Raw genomic sequence first — 20,030 nt, 5'->3', positions numbered from 1 at the left:
AAGACTTTGAGAAGCCCTGCCATACCCTAACATGTCCATATGAATCTTAATATACTTTGATTTTTAAATAACTACATTAACTGCAATAAGAGTAACATTTTACAGTTCGTCATGTACAGAAACTGACAATGATCATGAAACTTTTAAAAACAAAGAGCACCAGTTTTTTTGTTTATTATTATTATGGAAATTAAGACAAAACTATCCTTTCCATATCTACAGTCTGCAACGTTGTGTCATTTTCATTTAAATATCTGAGTAATAATTCGCTCGTTTTTCTCTAATCCTGACACACGAAGATCAAATATCGTGAGTTTCTCATTTTCATTTATGTGCAGATCGGCTTTAAATAATTCCCTCCTCTCGCCGCTTCTCTCCAGTCCAGCGGGGGGCGCTAAAACACACACGACACCATTAAACCTCAGAGGAAGAAGATCAGTTTCACCGCGCTTTCTGTTGTTTTGTTGCGATGCTGCCTTAAAACAAACTGCTAGAAAGGTAGTTTCTGTTAATAGAGAAATACAGTTTTTGAATCAGGTCAGTAAATCTCTGTAATATTCTGATCCTCGGGAATATCTGGAGGAGTAACGTATCATCTGAACTGAGATCTGCTGAGAAGATGGTGTTTGTTAAAGAAGAGAGCGAGGAGAACAAGATTGAACCAGAACCCAAACACGAGGAACCAGAAACATGGAGAATAAAACACGAGGAACCAGAAACTTTGAAAATAAAACACGAGGAACCAGAGACTTTGGAAATAAAACACGAGGAACCAGAGACTTTGGAAATAAAACACGAGGAACAAGAAACTTTGGAAATAAAACACGAGGAACCAGAAACCTGCAGACTAAAACACGAGGAACCAGAAACTTTGGAAATAAAACACGAGGAACCAGAAACCTGCAGACTAAAACACGAGGAACCAGAAACCTGCAGACTAAAACACGAGGAACAAGGAGGTTGGTGTTTATTCTTAATTCATCTTTAATGACTGTTTGTGGTACTTAAGCTAAAGCTTTAGACTCAAGATCCTGTTTCTACTAGAAATGCATTCGACACTGAGGAGTACTCTTTGACTTTATTTTTGCTGAACTCCGAGCTTTTTACGTTAGTAGAAGACTAATTTTAAGTGAAGTCGCTATAGGACTGTGGTTATTTTCAATTCAACCATTATTTGCTTGTTCAGTACCCTAACAGCACACATACATCGAGCCAGGGCTGGACTGGGACAAAAATTCGGCCCTGGCACTTTGGCCCAGACCGGCCCACTACATACGATCAAAATACCACCCATCTTTGCACGCTCTTGAATGTGTATACCAGCTCCTAGTCCATAAAAGCACTAGTAAAGCCATATAATAATAGGTAGGAAACAGTGAGAGTTGACACATTAAACACTTCTAAAAAGTGTAATTTATTAATATAATAAAACTATAATCCACACTGATGAATCCTAAAACTATAGGCCTATATAGTTATGACATCCTGTGTGTGTGGCTGTGTGTTTGAGGGAGAAAGGGAAGAGACATGATAACTTGTTGATCAGATGATCACTGTTTCCTATAGTATAGCATTAAATAAACTGTAAACTAACTTAGTCAAATTTGTTAACTCCTTGGATGAACCTTTAAAAGCATAAGAAGGCATCCTGTGTGTGTGTGTGTGTGTGCGTGTGTGCAGTGGTGTATAAAGTAGGGCTGCACCATATTGGAAAAAAATTACATTGCAATATTTTTTTCCCAACGATATATATTGCGATATTGAGAGCCATCAATCCAGGTTCAAGTCAATAATGACCATTCCATGATATTAATAATTTCACTAATAAGCAAGCTTCATTACAAGTGACAAAAAGGTCACTTAATATTTTATTCCTAAATTAGAAAATTTCTGTGTAAACAAAAGCAGAACACATTTTTAAATAAAACAGCAGCTTTACACCAACCCCCCTGATTGGTTTACAACAATATAACTTTAAATAAATATATTTTTTATAAAACAACTTATAAGCATTTTGGTTCACAATCTTTTAAGTCAACTTTTCTTAGCCAAAGTGCCAAAGTAAAACAGTGTTGGTGTTGGTCATCATAATCATGGCTAAATATATGAAATAAACAAAATGAAATAAAGCTTTAATATATTTTGTATTAAATCTTCTAAACAGATTAGAGAACATATTCCTGTAAACAGAAAAGCTGAACAACTTTCTGTGTTGGCTGCAAAGATAAAGTTGACGATACTGACTCGCGATCTTCGCAGTAGTGAACGCGCCGGAGAAATGCACATGTCATACGAATTACATAGTTTTATTTTGTTTTGAATGGTTCTGTTTAAAAGTAGAGCTTTCTGTAGATAATAGATATAACGTTATTTCTAATAATTTTTTAGGTGTGTGAGGCGAGTAGGCTACCTTATACGCTGAGTTTCGGTTCATGGATGATAGTTTAAGTTCAGGCGCCGGCGCCTCCGTGTCGTGATTATCTATTGTCTGCTATTACTTTATTTATTAAAAGGAAATTGGATAATGAAACACTGATTGAAATTAAGATACAATTAATACAAAACGAAATTAGCTTTAAATAAAGGCTTTGTGCTTTCTGTTTGAGGTCTCTGTGAAAGTTTTAGTGCCGCTTTCAGAGCGGTCGCGTCCGTTACGGAGAACTGTCACGTAACATTGTTTTTTCCTCATAAATGCGAACATGAAAAATAAAAGACAAAAGACTTTTATAAAAAGACAACCATCAATTTTTGGGAAAAAATGGATGGATTTATATCGTTTTGAAAAGAAAAAAAATTAAGTTTGGGTGAATTTATCAACAACAATATAGTTGTTTGATTTAATAATCATTATTCAACATGTTCAGACTGAGCAAAAAAAAAAAAAAAACCACACATTTTAACAGGATAAATTGAATATTCACAAAATGTGTGGGTCTAGGTAAAAAATTTAATTTTCCCTGAAAACTATTGAAATGGAGTTATCGCGTTTTGGAAAAGAGCTCCTCAAATGTGCTCATAAAACTATTTTTTGCCACTGATTCAATAATAAGTTATATTTAAAATTAAATGTTTAGTGTCTATTTTTTTCTTACGTTTTAAAGCTCTACGTACACACATGCAACAAATTCATTTTACAAGTTTTGTCAGGTTCAGGACAGGTTATTAAGAAAAACAGCTGAGTAAAAATGTATATTTATTTAGGATAAAGATCATGGTCATTACTCACCAACTGCAAGATGCAGTCTGTGGCCGAAGCACTGTAGCCTGGTCCACTTGTTCAGATCGGCAGCTTTCACCATGTTCGCTGCATTATCTGTTGTTATACAGACTTGACGTGTCTCATCTAAGCCCCAAGCGGACACCGCTTCTCTCAGGGCCTCTGCGATATTCTCGGCTGTATGACTTTGCGGGAAAAATGCCGTCTGCAAACAGCGACTTTTTAGCTCAAAGTCCTCTGTGATGAAATGGACCGTCAGACTCATGTAGGGCTCCGTTGTCCTGCTGGACCACAAGTCTGTTGTAGTTGCATAGTATTCCACGTGCGACAGTTCTGCTTCAATCTTCAAAGTCAAGTCACCTTTATTTATATAGCGCTTTTAACAATGTAAATTGTGTCAAAGCAACTGCACAATATCCAAAAAAAAAAAAAAAAAAAGTTGGCCACAACTTTGACACTCCATGCAAAGTACCTCATTTTGGTCAACATCCTCCTTGTAGCCGAAATAGTCCCAAATAGATGATTTCGACTTTCTTTTTGGTACAAAATCATTTTTTTGCGGCGGATCCTCTTCGTCACGCATTTTTAGCAGTGAATGTTGGCTGTGAGTGTGAGCGGTGAGCAGCGGCACAGCGAACCAATCACTGTGCAGGCACGCGGAACAAGCATGTCACCCCAGCAACAAGCCATACAACAAACTCGTGTTTACTGTGTGCTACCCTGGTGCTACCGTTCTCTTAATACACCACGGGCTTCTACCCTTCACATCGCATGTTCCGGCGATGTGACTATCGCTCACGCGCACATCGCGATGTCAAAACAGAATATCGTTCAGCCCTAGTATAAAGTACCCGAAAGCCATACTCAAGTAAAAGTACAGGTATCTTACCAAAAAATTACTTTGGTAGAAGTCTTCGTTTAGAATATTACTTGAGTAAAAGTCTTAAAGTATATGATATTTAAACGTACTGAAAGTAAAAGTACAAGTAATTGCAAAATGGAAAAGCAGCAAATAAATATATATATATATATATATATATATATTCATACAGCTTTAGTAGCAAGATTGTGTTCAGTTTTAACTCTTTCTTCCATTTTGTATTTTTGGGTAAGAATAAGAAGCACTTCATCCGGTACTTAGTGTCTTTCATTCCAACATAAGAAAACATTTCTGCAATCTGCATCTGAAATAGCATTTAGACGTATTTACACAGTTTAATGTATCTCAGAGGGGACATGGATGCATTTAAACTGCAGTTACAGATGCATTAATAGGCCTAATGTTGTGTTTTTAACATAAAACGTCGAATACTGGTATTTGAAGTAATTTAAAACATGAAAAAAAAAGTGAAATTAAAACCGCTAGTAGCTGACAGCAAGTGACCATTAATGAGTGAGTCATTGAGATTCAAACGACTGATTCATTCAGGAACAGAGCTTTTGACTGTGTTAATGAGTGAATCACTGAATCATTTATTCAACCGATTCGTTCAAAAAGCGGATTCATTCAATAAGTACACCGTCCATTGCTCAGAGACGCAAAACAGTGCTGTGATCTTTGTTTGGAACTATTTTCTTTGGCAAAATTTAGCAAAAACAAGCAATAAGCCTAAAATGTAAGTCACCTATTGCTTTACTGAACTTGTATGAAATGATTATTAAATGTGTTCATGCTGATATCTGCAGAAAAACGGTACTCTTTGTGTGATAGATATAGAAGTTAACTATATTATATAAATATAAAAAACATACAGAAGCATTTTTGCCATCTATAATTTAGAATGCCTGGAATTCAGATTTTTAATACATTAATAAATCAAGTGTGTGATTTGATGATATAGCCTACTTGATAATGTCAGATCACACATCATTACAACAACACTTACCCTGTTATTGCAGAAGATATACTGTATATCACACACCCCAGACTCCACTTTGAGTGGAAAATGAATTATCCGCGATTGTGCGCGCACTTGTTTGCATGTAAAAGTGTACTTTTAATTAGGACATGTAGTGGAGTAAAAGTAAAAGTTGGCTGAAATATAAAAACTCAAGTAGGCTACAGATACTCCCAAAAAATACTTAAGTACTGTAACGAAGTACTGTATTATTACTTTGTTACAATACACCACTGTGTGTGTGTGTGTGAGAGAGAGCCCAAAAGGGGAGTTGTTTAAAGATGTGATTGGGTCGGCCCAATGTAAATTAAGATAATAACCAATGGGCTGCTGATTAAATGTCTCATGGGCCGGTCTGTCTGGGGGGAAAAAAAATCCTAAACCGACTTTTTTTTACAAATACATTAAACAGCCGCAAAGACCACACCGCCGTCAACTATAGGCTGCTAAGAGTTTTATGGGCCGATCAGACAAATATGGTATGAGAAGATGTATCGGCCCGGCCCAAAAAGTACGTCGGCCCAGTGGGAAAATGCCCGGTCTGCAGATGGCCAGTCCGCCCCTGCGTCGAGCCGATGTACAAAATCTCATCAGTAAGATGACGCTCATGGAGCGTTTGCTAATCGGGAATACGTCGCTGCGACGTCGGCCTCTGATCGGATGTTGTCCCGACATCGGCCTCAGCTGTAAATACTGGCTGCTCTGCGTGGACGCGGTTCACCTGCGTTTAGCTCATCGTTACGGAGCACAACATCTGCTTTATAATAAAACAATACACACCACTCTCAAGAACAGCTGCAACTTTATTAATATTATTTTAATCCATATTACATGTACAAATACATTTACCAGATGCTCTGATCAAAAGTGGATAATTCATGATTATTTGTAGTCTTTTGAAAATTAACCATGATTTTACTACAGCATTTGCAATAAAACCATAGTAAAAAACAAAATCAATCAGTTTTACTACAATCACCATGGTTTAATTATGACTGCTGCAGTAAAACCATAGTAAAAATTAAATATACCATAGTCATTGTTAAAGCGTGGTTACTGTAGTAAAACTGTTGCAATAAAACCATAGTAAGTACAAAAATAACCAGTACTACAGCAATTGCAGTAAAACCATAGTTACAACATTTACCATGATTTAAAAAACTACGGTTGCCACAGTTTTACTGAAGTATTACTATAGTAGAATATAGCATTAAAACCATGGTTTGGAAAGAATCATGCTTGGTACAGTTTTACTATAGTAAAACATGGTTAAATGTCGTAAAGGTATAACACTTTTCACAATAGTTATCATTTCAAAGTAGGTTTGCAGAAGATGCGCCTTTCAAGGTTACAATTTAAAAACATCCTTTAATCAGCCAGAAGTGACTGAGACTCGTGGGAAGACCATCTTCTGGCAACAAAATAATGTCCATATGACAGCAGTTCATAAAACAAGACAAGTGTTAGATTACATAAACACTAAATAAAAACCAGGCAAACAATAATTACGCAGTTAAAATGTTTTAAATTGCATTTATTTTCACATAAAATCTTACTAAACAAGTCTCTAGTTTTGTGTTCAGTTAAACATTAAGTTAAAACATTTTCAGTCCATTTTGTATTGTTACAATGTTGATAACATATAAAAGAATGTTTATTCTTTCTCCGAGATACTGTTTATTTGTCAGCAAAACAGCATTTTTTCATTTAGATGCTGCAAAAATTGTCATTTTGTCAAAACTCGTCATTTCATTTTGCATCATCCTGCGAAGTGCTGCTTACAAATAAAAGGGGGCATATAGGTCCACATAACTCAGAGAAAGAGTAAATATTGTTCATTTACAGATATTAGAGATGCTGCAATAATACAAAGCGGGTTGAAAATCGTCAAATTTAACCTTATAGGCAATATAAGGATAACATTTGTTTTGTGTGTCCATGTACACTTGCCGTCATCTGTAGTCTTTAGCCCGATTCGGACAGTAATTGTTTCTCATATAGACGTCTGTAAAAATGAATTTACATATCACCTCAGTGATAAAACTCATGGATTCAGATGGTGATTTATTCACAGTGGAGGAGCGAGTTCTGTGATCCTGCGAAGCCACGACCAGTCACATGATTGTGTGCTGTAAATTAATTAATTTATTCTTATTATTGTGTAAAATGCATTTAAAAATACTTATGTAAAGTATATTCTTATTATTCCAAGCATATTTTATCATGTATAATCTTATTTATTATTTGATTATTTAAATCTCCTGTTTACAATTAGGAAAACACACGCTATAGTTGTATATAATTATACACAATATATATCCGTTTATAATACACATTTTAAAATTGTATTGCATACCTGCCGCTGAGAATAATATATAACAATTATAATAACATATATATATATATATATATATATATACACAACAAATTCTACTACTAATAATAATATAATATAACAGATTCTATGTTTTTAGTTTTAGGTTGAGTGTCATTTACTTTTTGATGTCAAGGCCTTCTTAAAATTGTCTAAATATATTCTGAAAAATGCATATTAATGTATTTCATGATCTATATTTCATCTTCTTCAGTTCACCTGTATTTCTAAATCAGTAGCTCCCTTCAGAAATGTTGAAATCTTGGAGCTTGCCTTCTGTTCTGTAGAGTTTCTTTCTGTCCTCCTGAAATCACAGAACAATTTTTATTAATATTTGTATACCATGAAATATCAAAACTTGGCGATTACACTCTCCATGTAAGTGACGTCATTGATTCAGTAAATTAGCCTTTTCCAATAAACCATTGACAAATCACCAGTAGGGATGTAACGGTATGAAAATTTCTAATCACGATTATAGTGACCAAAATTATCACGGTTATCAGTATTATCACGGTATTGTTAAAATGTACTGGAGATGTTCAAAAAGTACCGAAACATAAATCACTTCACCAAGTTTCATACTTAAAAATCAACAAACAGCAAATAAAATGACTTTTTGTTTGCATAATCACTAAAACAATAACATTACCAATGAGGTCTGGATTTTAAATGACAATTTGACTGACACCAGTTTAATAGCATGTTCAAATAAATAATGTAAATGTTCTAATAAAGCTTTGAAAAAGTTTAACATAAAGGTAGACCACACATTTCAGCCTTTAAAGAAAAGGGTTAAATTAAAATGATAATTAATAAATGATTATATGTATTTTATCGGCTCCATAAATAATCCTATATAGCATATCTGAATTGTTTAAATGTACATAAGTTTGTTTTTCATCAACCGGTTAAAATTTACAGCAGGTCATGCAAATTTGGTCAATTTTTTGGCCAGACAGAAACTGCACACAGACTGAATGTAAATAAGTGTCTGTAAATCCACTCTCTGGCAGCAGGTGGCGCTTTATACGGAAAAGCTGAATTACAGCTGATTCCTGTGAACTCCGCGAACACTTCCTTTAGGTATTACATGGAGCGAAGATGAAAACAAAATGCCATCGAATTGTTTCTGAAGACAGTCAGATCCTTCAGACGTACATTCATATGATTAATTCATTGATATATTAATTTGTATAATTCCCTTAGCACTCTTTTAAAACCTCCCAGCTTTTCCGCCCTATTTTCACTCAGAACGAAACTACTGTGCTGCTGTGCGCTCGTGAGACTGTTACTGAAAACTCTGCTTTATGCCGGACAGTATTTATTTATCGCGAGTTGTTTAAATCACGGTAATCGAATACGGTTTTAATGATAATTAAAATATGAAACGGTAATACTAACCGCGGGGAATTTTATCATGATTTATCGTCAAACCGGTAATCGTTACATCCCTAATCACCAGCAAAACCTTACAGAGCTATCAAAATCTCTCATATGGGTAGTTGACGTATCAATAACTTAAGTTTCCATCCAGATTTTGTGCTGTTTTATCGACAAAGAGATATGCGTAAAAAAAAAAACCTTTGCGAAATTTCCATCCAACTGGCCTTTTACCGATAAAATGGTGGTCATCCCTAAAAAAAACTAATTGTCGCATAAGTTTTGGTGTATTGCAAAAATAATGTTGCCCTTGAGCTGTTTCCATACATAATTTATCCTATTGTGTAAATTATAGGCTAGGCTAGCTGTTCTTCATCCATTTGAAACACATTATCACATGATCATTTAGAAATCATTCTAATATGATGATTCATTATCAAAGTTGGAAACAGTTCTGCTGCTTAATATTTTTTCATAACATGTGATACTTTTGACCTGTACTGTACAGAGCAGTATGGACCGTAGTATACAGTTAAGAAAGTATAGTTTACAGTAATATAAATTAAATATATTATAAGAGCAGGATAGATATACAGTATGAACAACATATACAGATATGTGCAGTGTAGTTGCAGTAACAATATAAGATTAGTACAAAAAACTAGATGAAATTTGTTGGCACTTTTAAGTTGGCTTGAAAAGGCCTAGCCCGAAAGTTAAGGCAATACAGTTCGATAGATAGGTCGAAAAAAAAAAAAAATTAGGTGGAAAGAATAGATAAAAAATAAAGGTTAGAAAGAAATATAGAAAGAAAGGTTAGAGAGAAAAAAGAAAGATATGAAGGAAGGAAGGAAGTTTAATTGAGTCTAAGACTTCAGGGAGTTTAGATTTGAGTTTGTGTTGGGCACTACTGGGCCACCGTAGCCTTGGCTCAATTTGAACATTCTGCAATGAAAGTCAGTGGGATTTTCCAGAGTTTTAGTCGTCATTTTTAGGAAAACTAAGTCCAACCAGTTAGAAAAGATATAGAAACTTCAAGCCAACTTAATATAGATAAATACAATTAATTAACAGTAATATAATAAAAACACCCTGCAAAAGTTTACCCTTCCAATTATGGCATCATTAACAAGGCCGGACACCTGAACGCTGTGAAACTGGTTTATTACCCATGTTAAGGGAATAGGTGGAACCCATATATGGAGCATAAGTTTTCCCCTGCTGAAAGTTACAAACCATTTTTCTTTAATCAGTGATGTGAGGAAGGGTGCAGAACCTAAATCTATTGTTTTGCACTTTTAGTGGTAGAGGCAGAGGATGGTGAGGCAACTCCAGTTAAAACACTGGCTCTGAGTGATCTCTACACGTCCAAGCGGGCCCCACACCTGCTTCCAGTGCAATGCATCATTTGCAAACATGAGAAGTACAAGGTTCAGACACACAGCAGGAAAAGGGTAAAAGAAAAGCTAACACAGTGTGAAACACTCCATGCCGGGAAATTGCTACTCGCCGCTGAAGGGAGAAGGGATGAGTCTCTCCTTCTCCAGATCCAAGACAGGGACTTGGTGGCTAGTGAAGCACGGTATCACTTCACCTGCTATCGAGATTATACCCGGTACCTGACCACACACAAAATTGAGAGAACAGAAACAAACATATATGAAAATGGATACAAGCACTTCTGCAAAACAGTCATTGAGGAGAGGCTGTTAAAACAACGTGAAGTGCTTCGACTGTCAAAGCTGAATTTGCTTTTCAAAAAAACTGTGGAAGAAACAGAGGGAGTGAACATTGCAGCTTATAAGGCACACTCACTAAAGGCAAGACTTCACAAGTCTCATCCCTTCTTGAAATTCCTGAAGGCATCCACAACCTACCTTGTATATGTGGACAATCTGTCAGCTGACGAGATGCATGAAGTTGCCGTCTCCTCTGCTTCCTCCTGATCTGAAGAAAGTGAAGGAGAAATGACAAGTCAAGAAGATATTGAAAATGCTACCATCAACACGGATGATTCTCGGGTGTTATATCATGCAGCAATGACACTTAAAGAAATCATCCAAAAGACATCAAAAAGACCCCCAAAGATTCCATGGCCTCCCACAGCAGGTGACCTCACACTGGAAAATGCCATGAGTGTAGTGCCTCACCAACTTTTTAACTTCATTGCATGGATATCAGGAAAGTCATCACAACCATCATATTAACGTGTTGATGTCACTTCAGAGGACAGCAGAAAGATAGTGTCCACTTGTCAGGACATTATTACCCTGGCAACCAGAGGACGATGGCTCATGCCAAAACAGTGCTCACTTGCAATGGCAGTTCGGCATATGACTGGCTCTGCACAGCTTATAGGGTTGTTAAATGGTCTGGGTCACTGCTCATCCAATTCCCAGGTCCTTGAGCATGATACTGCCCTTGCTGAAAGAGTCTCCTCTCCAAAGTCATTTTTATCCCAGACAAGAGTCTAGAGTTAGATTAGTTTGTTTAAGGTTTATATAAATAAAATCTGATTTATATTGAAAAGAGAAGTATCTTGTGTTTTCTGCTCATAAGTTAATGTCTTAATCTGCCGATCTTGTTACGGTGCTGTTTAATAGTGTTTTCACTATATTTGGAGTTTGTCAGACGGCTCGTTCAGTGAATCGCCGTAACACTGATTCTGTTCAAATCCCTATAAAATCACAAATGATTCCCTTTGAGCTAAATTAAACTATTGCTGTAATTATCCGCCAACATACAGTGGAGCTGTAGTCTATGTGAGTTGGACGAAGTATTACCGTTAGAACGGAATGTTTACACCAAATCAAATATGTAATCGCATGATGCTAGCTACTGCCAGAGCCGTTAAATGTTATTCTACGACGGCTCTGGCTACTACTAGTTCGTCAGCTGAAACGTTACCCAACTTAAAACGACACTAACGAGACGCTTACACGCGTTTGAACAACACCGTGTACAAAACAAACATTTTATATAGATATCATATTCTAATTAAATGAATACTTACAATCACACAAAGAATGTCCTTGACGATGATCAATGGGCTGCTGCTGCTCGTGTCTGATAGCTAAATCATCCGTGACGTGTAACAGCTGTTCTAAATAAGCTACATCTGATTGGTTAATAATAATCCCATGTCAGTATCTTGCCTCGCTATTGGCTCAACTGATATAGTAGGCAACCGCGTTTACTTGCATATTTACGGGTCGTGCATTATGATTTCTGGGAAAATGTGCAATAAATGGGAGTGGCAATACTTTTCATATCGTTGAGAATAAAATAACCGTCCCAACTTTACAAATCCAGGTTCTCCCTCCATGGGGATCATCCATTTCGAAAAGTAAAGCAGATACGGACCCTCGGCCCACCGTCTAAAACAAACATCTAAAATTAAAACATTATATTAATAATTTTAGGGCTGCCTCTAACGACTATTTTTATTTCGATTAATCTAACGACTAATTTTTCGCAAAAAATCAACAATTTTACTTAAAAATATTTTATGAAACCTAATGAAATCCAAATTTCTATGAAATCCTTTTTTAAAGCAAAAGTGAAGTGCAACATAGAGTGCAAGAAGCAAGTGTCCATCTCAGTCAAAATCACTGAAATCACAGTTCAGTATTATAGTGACAACATATCCACATGCTCTAGTCTAATAATCATTTATTTATTTAGTCATTTAGCAGACGCTTTTATCCAAAGCGACTTACAAATGAGGACATAAGAAGCAATCAAAACCAACAAAAGAGCAACAACGTGCAAGTGCTATTACAAGTCTTGGTTAGCCTAACGCAGTACAGATAATTATTATTAATTCTTTTTTTTTTAAATAAAAAGACATATAGATAAAATAAATTAGAATAGAGAGTGCTAGAGTTAGAGGGTCAAGTAAAGATGGAACAGATGAGTTTTTAGCCGTTTCTTGAAGATGGGTAAGGATTCAGCTACACGGATTGAGTTGGGCAGGTCATTCCACCAGAAGTGAAACAAGTAGTAGGAATAGTATAGTATAATTAAAAGTCGATACTTATGTCCTCTGCCGGTGTCCCTGTCCGGTAGAGTCGATGGTCTTTACACTCTTCGGTCTTCACACTAGGAGGGCTTTACACGAGGGCTGCCGCGGTATAATAAGCTTTTTTATGCCCGTTTAACAAATCACTATTACAACCCACTTTCCTGTTTATCAGTAGAAATGACCAAGCAAGTGCACACACTGACAAGATACGCGATACAGTATGAGACCAAACGCGATTTCAGCAAGGCTCAACACCAATAATACAATTATAATCAAAAAAACACTTTTTAAAGGAGTATTTACCAGAATTTATTTACGTGAAAAATGTAAATGTGCAGTATTTCTGAAAAATACTTTTTAAAAAAATATAAAATCAATTAATTGGAGATGCTTTTGATTATTAAAATTTAATGGAACAATTCAAATGGAATCCAGAAATAATGGAAAACAGAATTTGGTAAAGATAAAACTGTAAAACTCAATTAATTAGACAGGCTTTTTGATTAATAAAATTTAACAAAACTGAATTTGGAAATAAAACTGATTTCATAGGGCCCTATAATTATAATTTTATATATATATATATATATATATATATATATATTTATTTATTATTTTTTTGTGGTAATACAAATGGATTTAAGTGAACAATAGATTTTAAAATGACTTAAAGTACATATATAATAGCAATGATGCAATAATAATTAGTTCAAATAAAGAATCAAAAGCAAGAAAGCATATGGTTTTATTGAACAAAACTGTTAAAATACATAATGTATTAAAAACAATAGAGCTAATGTAGATTACGCATTACAACAAAGGCCTGTTTTTACACATTACTGCGGGATCTAGTCCTTGTTTAATATTGACCAAGCACCATTTAATTCAAATGTCCACTTAATCTTTAATATTTGTCCATTTCTTTAGGACAGAAATGCTACAGCCGCTGTAATTAAATGAATATGTGGACATCGAAGCGTGTAACTCAGAGTGAGGGTTTTCGCTTTTATTCTGAAATCACGATGTATTCTCCTGTGTTTGTGTAGATTTATAAATGATTTACCTCACAAATCTGATGCTATGCTCCCAGATGAAGGTTATAATAAACCCAAACTCACAACAACATGCAGAGATGAGTTTGAGACGCTCCACATGTAAATGATAGCAGTTTCTGTGGAGCTACTGTGAACGGAGCCGCTGTGAGACGCACAAACTTAACCTACACGCATGGAAATAATTAAAGCACTGCATCGCATAGAATTATTGAATTCAATCCTAGCGTTTGTGAATTCACAATTATGCTTAATAGTGGGTTTTAAATGGGTTTAATATATCATGCAGCCTTGGAAAACAGTCTAATAATGTGTTTTCTGGATTCTTGATTGAAGTCGCCGATTTTTCATAATTGACTAGTCACGACAGCTCTAAATAATTTACAGTCTCCTTCAATAATTCTTCAGTAATGAATTTAAAACTCAATTTGGAGTTCAGAAACCAACAGCAACAATAGCTCACCGTATAAAGACGGATTCTCTCTGTCAGCCTGTAAAAGAGTGAAAAACATGGCGAAAAAGCAGTTAGGATTTCGCTTTAATAATCCGCTTCAACATGAAAAAATTACGTTTTTACCAATAGAATAAAACCCTTTTTAACTCGTGCATTTAGGTCTGTATTTTACTGCGTTAACTTGCTTTAATAAATTTGAAGGAAATCTGTTTATCCACCACATATGAGGGGTGCACCTGAAGTAAAATTACATTTTATTTGACTATTTCATTTTTTCAAATTAGAGATCAAAGACTGCCCATTTTTAATTTATGACAACAGTAAGTATTTTGTAGAAAGATGGAGGCCTGTCTGAATAGTAAATAAACTTACATTGTCTAAACATAAATCTAGCCCTTATAAATCCAAAAAGCATTGCTGAGGTCAGGATGCTTCAGCACTGTGTCATGTCTGTAAAATTTTAAAGATTAAGTTTATATAGTATAGTGATTATTAATGAAATTAACTTTAAACTTTGAAACCCTCAGACAGAACAGACAGGTTGTCGATGAGTGACAGAGCTGAATAAGGATGGAGCAAAGGATGTGAATGTCCTTGAAGGTCGTTCAGTTCAACTCGGTTTTGTTTCTTTATTTTTCTCTGCGACACTTTTCTTTAACAGAAATAATGTCAAACACGTTTTGACAAGACTAATAAAACATACACTTTTTTTTTTTTTTTCTCTCTGGGACACTTTTTCCAATTGTGTTTTAAATGTTAAACAAATTGTATCCTGGCAATAATAAAAAACAGGCTAAGAAATAAAATTTTTGTACAACATTTTATTTTCTCTGTGCCTCCCCCCCCAATCATTTGAATAATTGTTAGATTAATCAATGATCAAAATAATCATTTGTTGCAGCCTTAGTAATGTTTTCCTTTTCTCAAATCTACCAATTGGTTCTTATTTATTCCTTTTAGGCCTGATGAAAGTGAAAGAAGGACAAGATCTGAATGAAGTGGAGGAGGAACATCAGTGTCAGAAAGATCATGATGTCAAGGGAGAAAAATCAGTGAGCTGCAGCATTCAAATAACAGACGCCAAAAGGCCTTTCACCTGCTCTCAGTGTGGAAAGAGTTTTACAAAGAAAAGCCAACTTAAGGGTCATTTGCATATTCGCTCTCCAGAAAAACCTTTCAGCTGCTCTCAGTGTGGAAAGAGTTTTACAAAGAAAAGCCAACTTAAGGATCATTTGCTAACTCACCCCTCAAAAAAGCCTTTCAGCTGCTCTCAGTGTGGAAACACTTACAGACAGAAACAAAGCCTTATAAATCACATGAGAAGTCATACTGGGATAAAGCCTTTCAGCTGCTCTCAGTGCGGAAAAACTTTCACATGTAACATTAACCTTAAGAATCACATGTTAGTTCATGCTGGAATAAAGCCTTTTACCTGCTCTCAGTGTGGAAAGAGTTTTACACAGAAAGGGCAACTTAAGGGTCATTTAAATATTCACTCTCCAGAAAACCCTTTCAGCTGCTCACAGTGTGGAAAGAGCTTCACATGTAAAGCAGCCCTTGAGGATCACATGTTAATTCATGCTGGGATAAAGCCTTTTTCCTGCTCTGAGTGTGGAAAGAGTTTTACCAGGAAAAGTCAACTTAAGGGTCATTTAAATATTCACTCTCCAGAAAACCCTTTCAGCTGCTCTCAGTGTGGAAAGAGCTTCACATGTAAAGCAGTCCTTGAGAATCACATGTTAATTCATGCTGGAATAAAGCCTTTCAGCTGCTCAGGATGTGGGAAGTCATTCACAAAGAAAACAACCCTTAAGAGTCATATGTTAATTCATGCTGCAATACAGCCTTTTTCCTGCTCTCAGTGTGGAAAGAGTTTTATACAGAAAAGGCAATTTAAGGATCATTTGGTAGCTCACTCTTCAGAAAGGCCTTTCAGCTGCTCTCAGTGTGGAAAGTCTTTCATTCGTAAAGCAAACCTTAAGAAGCACATGTTAATTCATGCTGAAATAAAGCCTTTTACCTGCTCTCAGTGTGGAAAGAGTTTTACACAGAAAGGGACACTTAAGGAACATTTGGTAACTCACTCTTCAGAAAGGCCTTTCAGCTGCTCTCAGTGTGGAAAGTCTTTCACACGTAAAGCAGCCCTTGAGGATCACATGTTAATTCATGCAGGAATAAAGCCTTTTTCCTGCTCTCAGTGTGGAAACACTTTCACTCGTAAAGCAAGCCTTAAGAATCACATGTTAATTCATGCTGGAATAAAGGCTTTTTCCTGCTCTCAGTGTGGAAAGAGTTTTACCAGGAAAAGTGAACTTGAGGTGCATTTGGTAACTCACTCTTCAGAAAAGCCTTTCAGCTGCTCTCAGTGTGGAAAGGGTTTCATTCGTAAAGCAGACCTTAAAACTCACATGTTAATTCATGCTGGAATAAAGCCTTTCAGCTGCTCTCAGTGTGGAAAGAGTTTTACACAGAAAGGGACACTTAAGGATCATTTGCATATTCACTCTTCAGAAAGGCCTTTCAGCTGCTCTCAGTGTGGAAACACTTTCACTCGTAAAGCAAGCCTTAAGAATCACATGTTAATTCATGCTGGGATAAAGCCTGTTTCCTGCTCCGAGTGAGGGAAGTTTTACACCGAAAGAACACCTTAATGATCATTTGGTAACACACTCTTCAGAAAATCTTTCACACTGTAATTGGATTTGGTTATGATAGTATGACATTTTCTAATCAATCCCCAGCAGCTAATCAAACAAGACGACCAGAAAAAAACAGAAATTGATTTTCACGATCTTTTAGACCAGGGGCTGCGACGTTACCAGAGTAAGGAGGACAAGAAGAGACAGAAAGAGGAACGACGCAAGAGGGCCAAAAACAGAGCTGGAAGATCAAAAGATCTGTGTTAAGTTAAAAGAGATTCTGAAGTTGATGAGAAAACGAGCACGAATATGAATTGCTTTGAAGTTATTAATAAAGTGTTTATGAAGTTTGTTTTGCAAAGAGATGGTTGTTGTCAAGGAGATGCATTTTGCACTTGTTAGGTTACATTTGCAGAATGGACCTTCTTTTTCAAGATAAAGTCATGAGGTGTTATTCATGTTTGCTATATGTGAAGTGTATGGTTTTGGCACCTACATTCGGAATGTATATGTGTGAAATGAGGTGTTACATTTTTCCATAGTTTAAAATAATAATAGGTATGTTTTGCTATCTAGAAAAATGGGGAAGTTGTTATTTTGTATTTGAACTGTTAACCCTGCCATGAGTGATATCTGAGTGAAAGTTCACGGTCTCTGCCAGCTTGAGGAACTGAAACCAACCCAGACAGGGGGAGACAGGCGACACATGCAAAAGGAATGCAGGTGGATGGAGGACTATAAAAAGCTGAAGGCAGAGATGGACGAGGCCAGCAAGTTGCGTGGTGAAGACGTCTCGTTTGTTATTTTTGTTATTTGCTTATGAGTTACTGTATTTTTTTGAATAAAACGAAGCCATTGTACTGGTGATTCGTTAAACTTTTAAATCAGTCTCTGAGCAATTAATTCTTAACTAGTTATCAGAACCTAAATAAATCCTTAACATCGAGTTTCAAGTGGTCAGAACTTGACTGAATTAGCACGGACACCGGGAACAGAGGGGTGAAGCTACATCTAATATCCATTCAACGGAGAGGTGAGTATGGAATGGTCTATTGTGAGCCTATCCTGAGAAGTAGGGATATGATTATAGGGTTTTAATTCCCTGTACCGGTATAAAAATACTACAACACATAAAGGATTCATTGAAACTCGCATGTTAATTCATAGTGAGGTAAAGCTTTTCAGCTGATCTCAGTGTGGATGGAGTTTATATTTACATTTATTAATTTAGTAGAAGCTTTCATCCAGTTCATCTCAAAGAGGCAAACAGACACAGTGCTTGTAATACCAAGTTTCAGGCATTGTTCAAATAAGTACGAGCTAGACAGGGAAAGATTAAAGGAAAGAGAGAAAGATTTTATTTTTTTTCAAATAGTGACAAAAAATATGCATTCACACTACAAGCGACGCAGTGACAAAGTAACACAAATTTCAAAGGAGAGCCAGCCATTTCTGGTGACACAAGTGGGTAGGTGATAAAACAGTGAGGTTTATTCACAGGAGTCGTGCTGAGTGCCAATGGTGCTGATTATAAGAGGTGAGTGCAGGTCTTGTGAGTTCGCCAGGAACTTGAACTTGAGGTTGATAGAGGCTTTGTTCGTTCACAGGGAAGGAGAGCTGAGACAGCGGTCTGTACAGGAAGTATTCGTCGCAGGGCATGACGATCTAGGACCAGAGGGCAACAAGAGGAGAACAGAAGGTAAGTACTAACAGATATCAAATTTCAGAGGTTATACTCAACAGACTGGATGGTGTTCGAGGAGTCCACGTTGTATTAACGAGATCGGACGGTTGGAGTGACAGAGGTGAGCGTTCTTATATGTTTCCTGATGACGGAGGTGACGAGGTGCAGGTGCGGATGATCAGTAGACAGGTGAATCGGATCGTGGTAAATGACTGGGGGGAGAGCCTGGCCGTGCTGTGACATTACCCCACTCTCCACGGGCCGCTCCTGAGGGCCGACCCCGGCGACGTGGTGGTGTGCCTCGGCCGCGCGGAGCAGGACGTTCTGGATGGTTGGCATGGAATTCCACTAGGAGTGTTGGATCTAGAACGTCATCCCTGGAGACCCATGAGCGCTCCTCGGGACCGTATCCCTCCCAGTCGACGAGGTATTCCAGATGACCACCACAATTCAAGATCTCCCGAACCTTATATATGGCTCCTTCGTCCGTAATGAGAGGGAGAGGTGGATCCTCGACCTGGCCAGGCTCTGTGGAAACAGAAGGAGAAAATGGTTTTAGTAGAGAGACATGAAAAGTGGGTTGAATCTTGTATTGAGAGGGCAGTTTGAGTTTAAACGTGACCGGGTTGACTTGTTCCAGTATGGTGAAGGGACCAATGAATCTGGGACTTAACTTCCGGCTAGGCAGGCGCAGTCTGATGTCCCGGGTAGATAACCATACCTTTTGCCCTGGATGGTAAGTGGGAGCAGTAGAGCGCCGAACATCAGCCGTTATCTTCTGTCTGCGCACTGCCCGTGGCAAGCTGATGGTGTGCTGCGTCCCAGACTCCCTCGCTCTCTCGGAACCAGTGATCGACTGCGAGGACGTCGGAGGGTTCTCCTGACCAATGGAATAGTGGTGGCTGGAAACCGAGTACGCACTGGAAGGGCATAAGTCCAGTAGAGCCTTGACGCAAGGAATTTGTGCGTACTCGGCCCAGTCTAGGAACTGGTTCCAAGAGTTCTGGCGGCCATGGCAGAAGGTTCTCAGGAAGCGCCCTATCTCCTGGATTTTCCGTTCAGTCTGCCCATTGGACTGTGGATGGTAGCCAGAGGATAGACTTACGGTCACACCTAGGAGTCTAAAGAAAGCCTTCCAGACATGAGAGATGAATTGAGGACCTCTGTCCGATACGATGTCCTCAGGGATGCCATAATATCGAAAAACATGATTGAAAAGGAGTTCCGCTGTCTGAAGAGAAGTAGGAAGTTTAGAAAGTGGTAGGAGACGACAGAATTTGGAGAAACGATCAACAATTCTCCAGG

General features: G+C 37.1%; 1 protein-coding gene across 3 annotated transcripts; it reads left to right on the top strand.

Annotated features, from left to right (window-relative positions):
* The first annotated feature begins 424 nt into the window (after positions 1-424).
* LOC306861611 (uncharacterized protein) lies at positions 425-17,922 on the top strand. Of its 3 annotated transcripts, XM_079403989.1 has the most exons (3): positions 425-959; positions 15,363-17,063; positions 17,202-17,922. In XM_079403989.1, exons 1-2 carry the CDS (start codon positions 620-622, stop codon positions 17,021-17,023), a joined length of 2,001 nt encoding a protein of 666 aa, XP_079260115.1. In that variant the 5' UTR covers positions 425-619; the 3' UTR covers positions 17,024-17,063; positions 17,202-17,922. The 3 variants fall into 3 exon arrangements, with proteins under 3 accessions (XP_079260115.1, XP_079260116.1, XP_079260114.1); XM_079403990.1 differs by lacking the exons at positions 15,363-17,063; positions 17,202-17,922 and adding an exon at positions 10,175-11,397; XM_079403988.1 differs by having other exon boundaries at positions 427-959; positions 15,363-17,922.
* The last annotated feature ends 2,108 nt before the right edge of the window (positions 17,923-20,030 follow it).

Source organism: Barbus barbus, assembly GCF_936440315.1.
Source record: "Barbus barbus genome assembly, chromosome: 42".
In the NCBI taxonomy this organism is placed as follows: Eukaryota; Metazoa; Chordata; class Actinopteri; order Cypriniformes; family Cyprinidae; genus Barbus; species Barbus barbus.
Note: the sequence above shows the minus strand (reverse complement) of the source record. Positions and strands in the feature narration are given on the sequence as shown.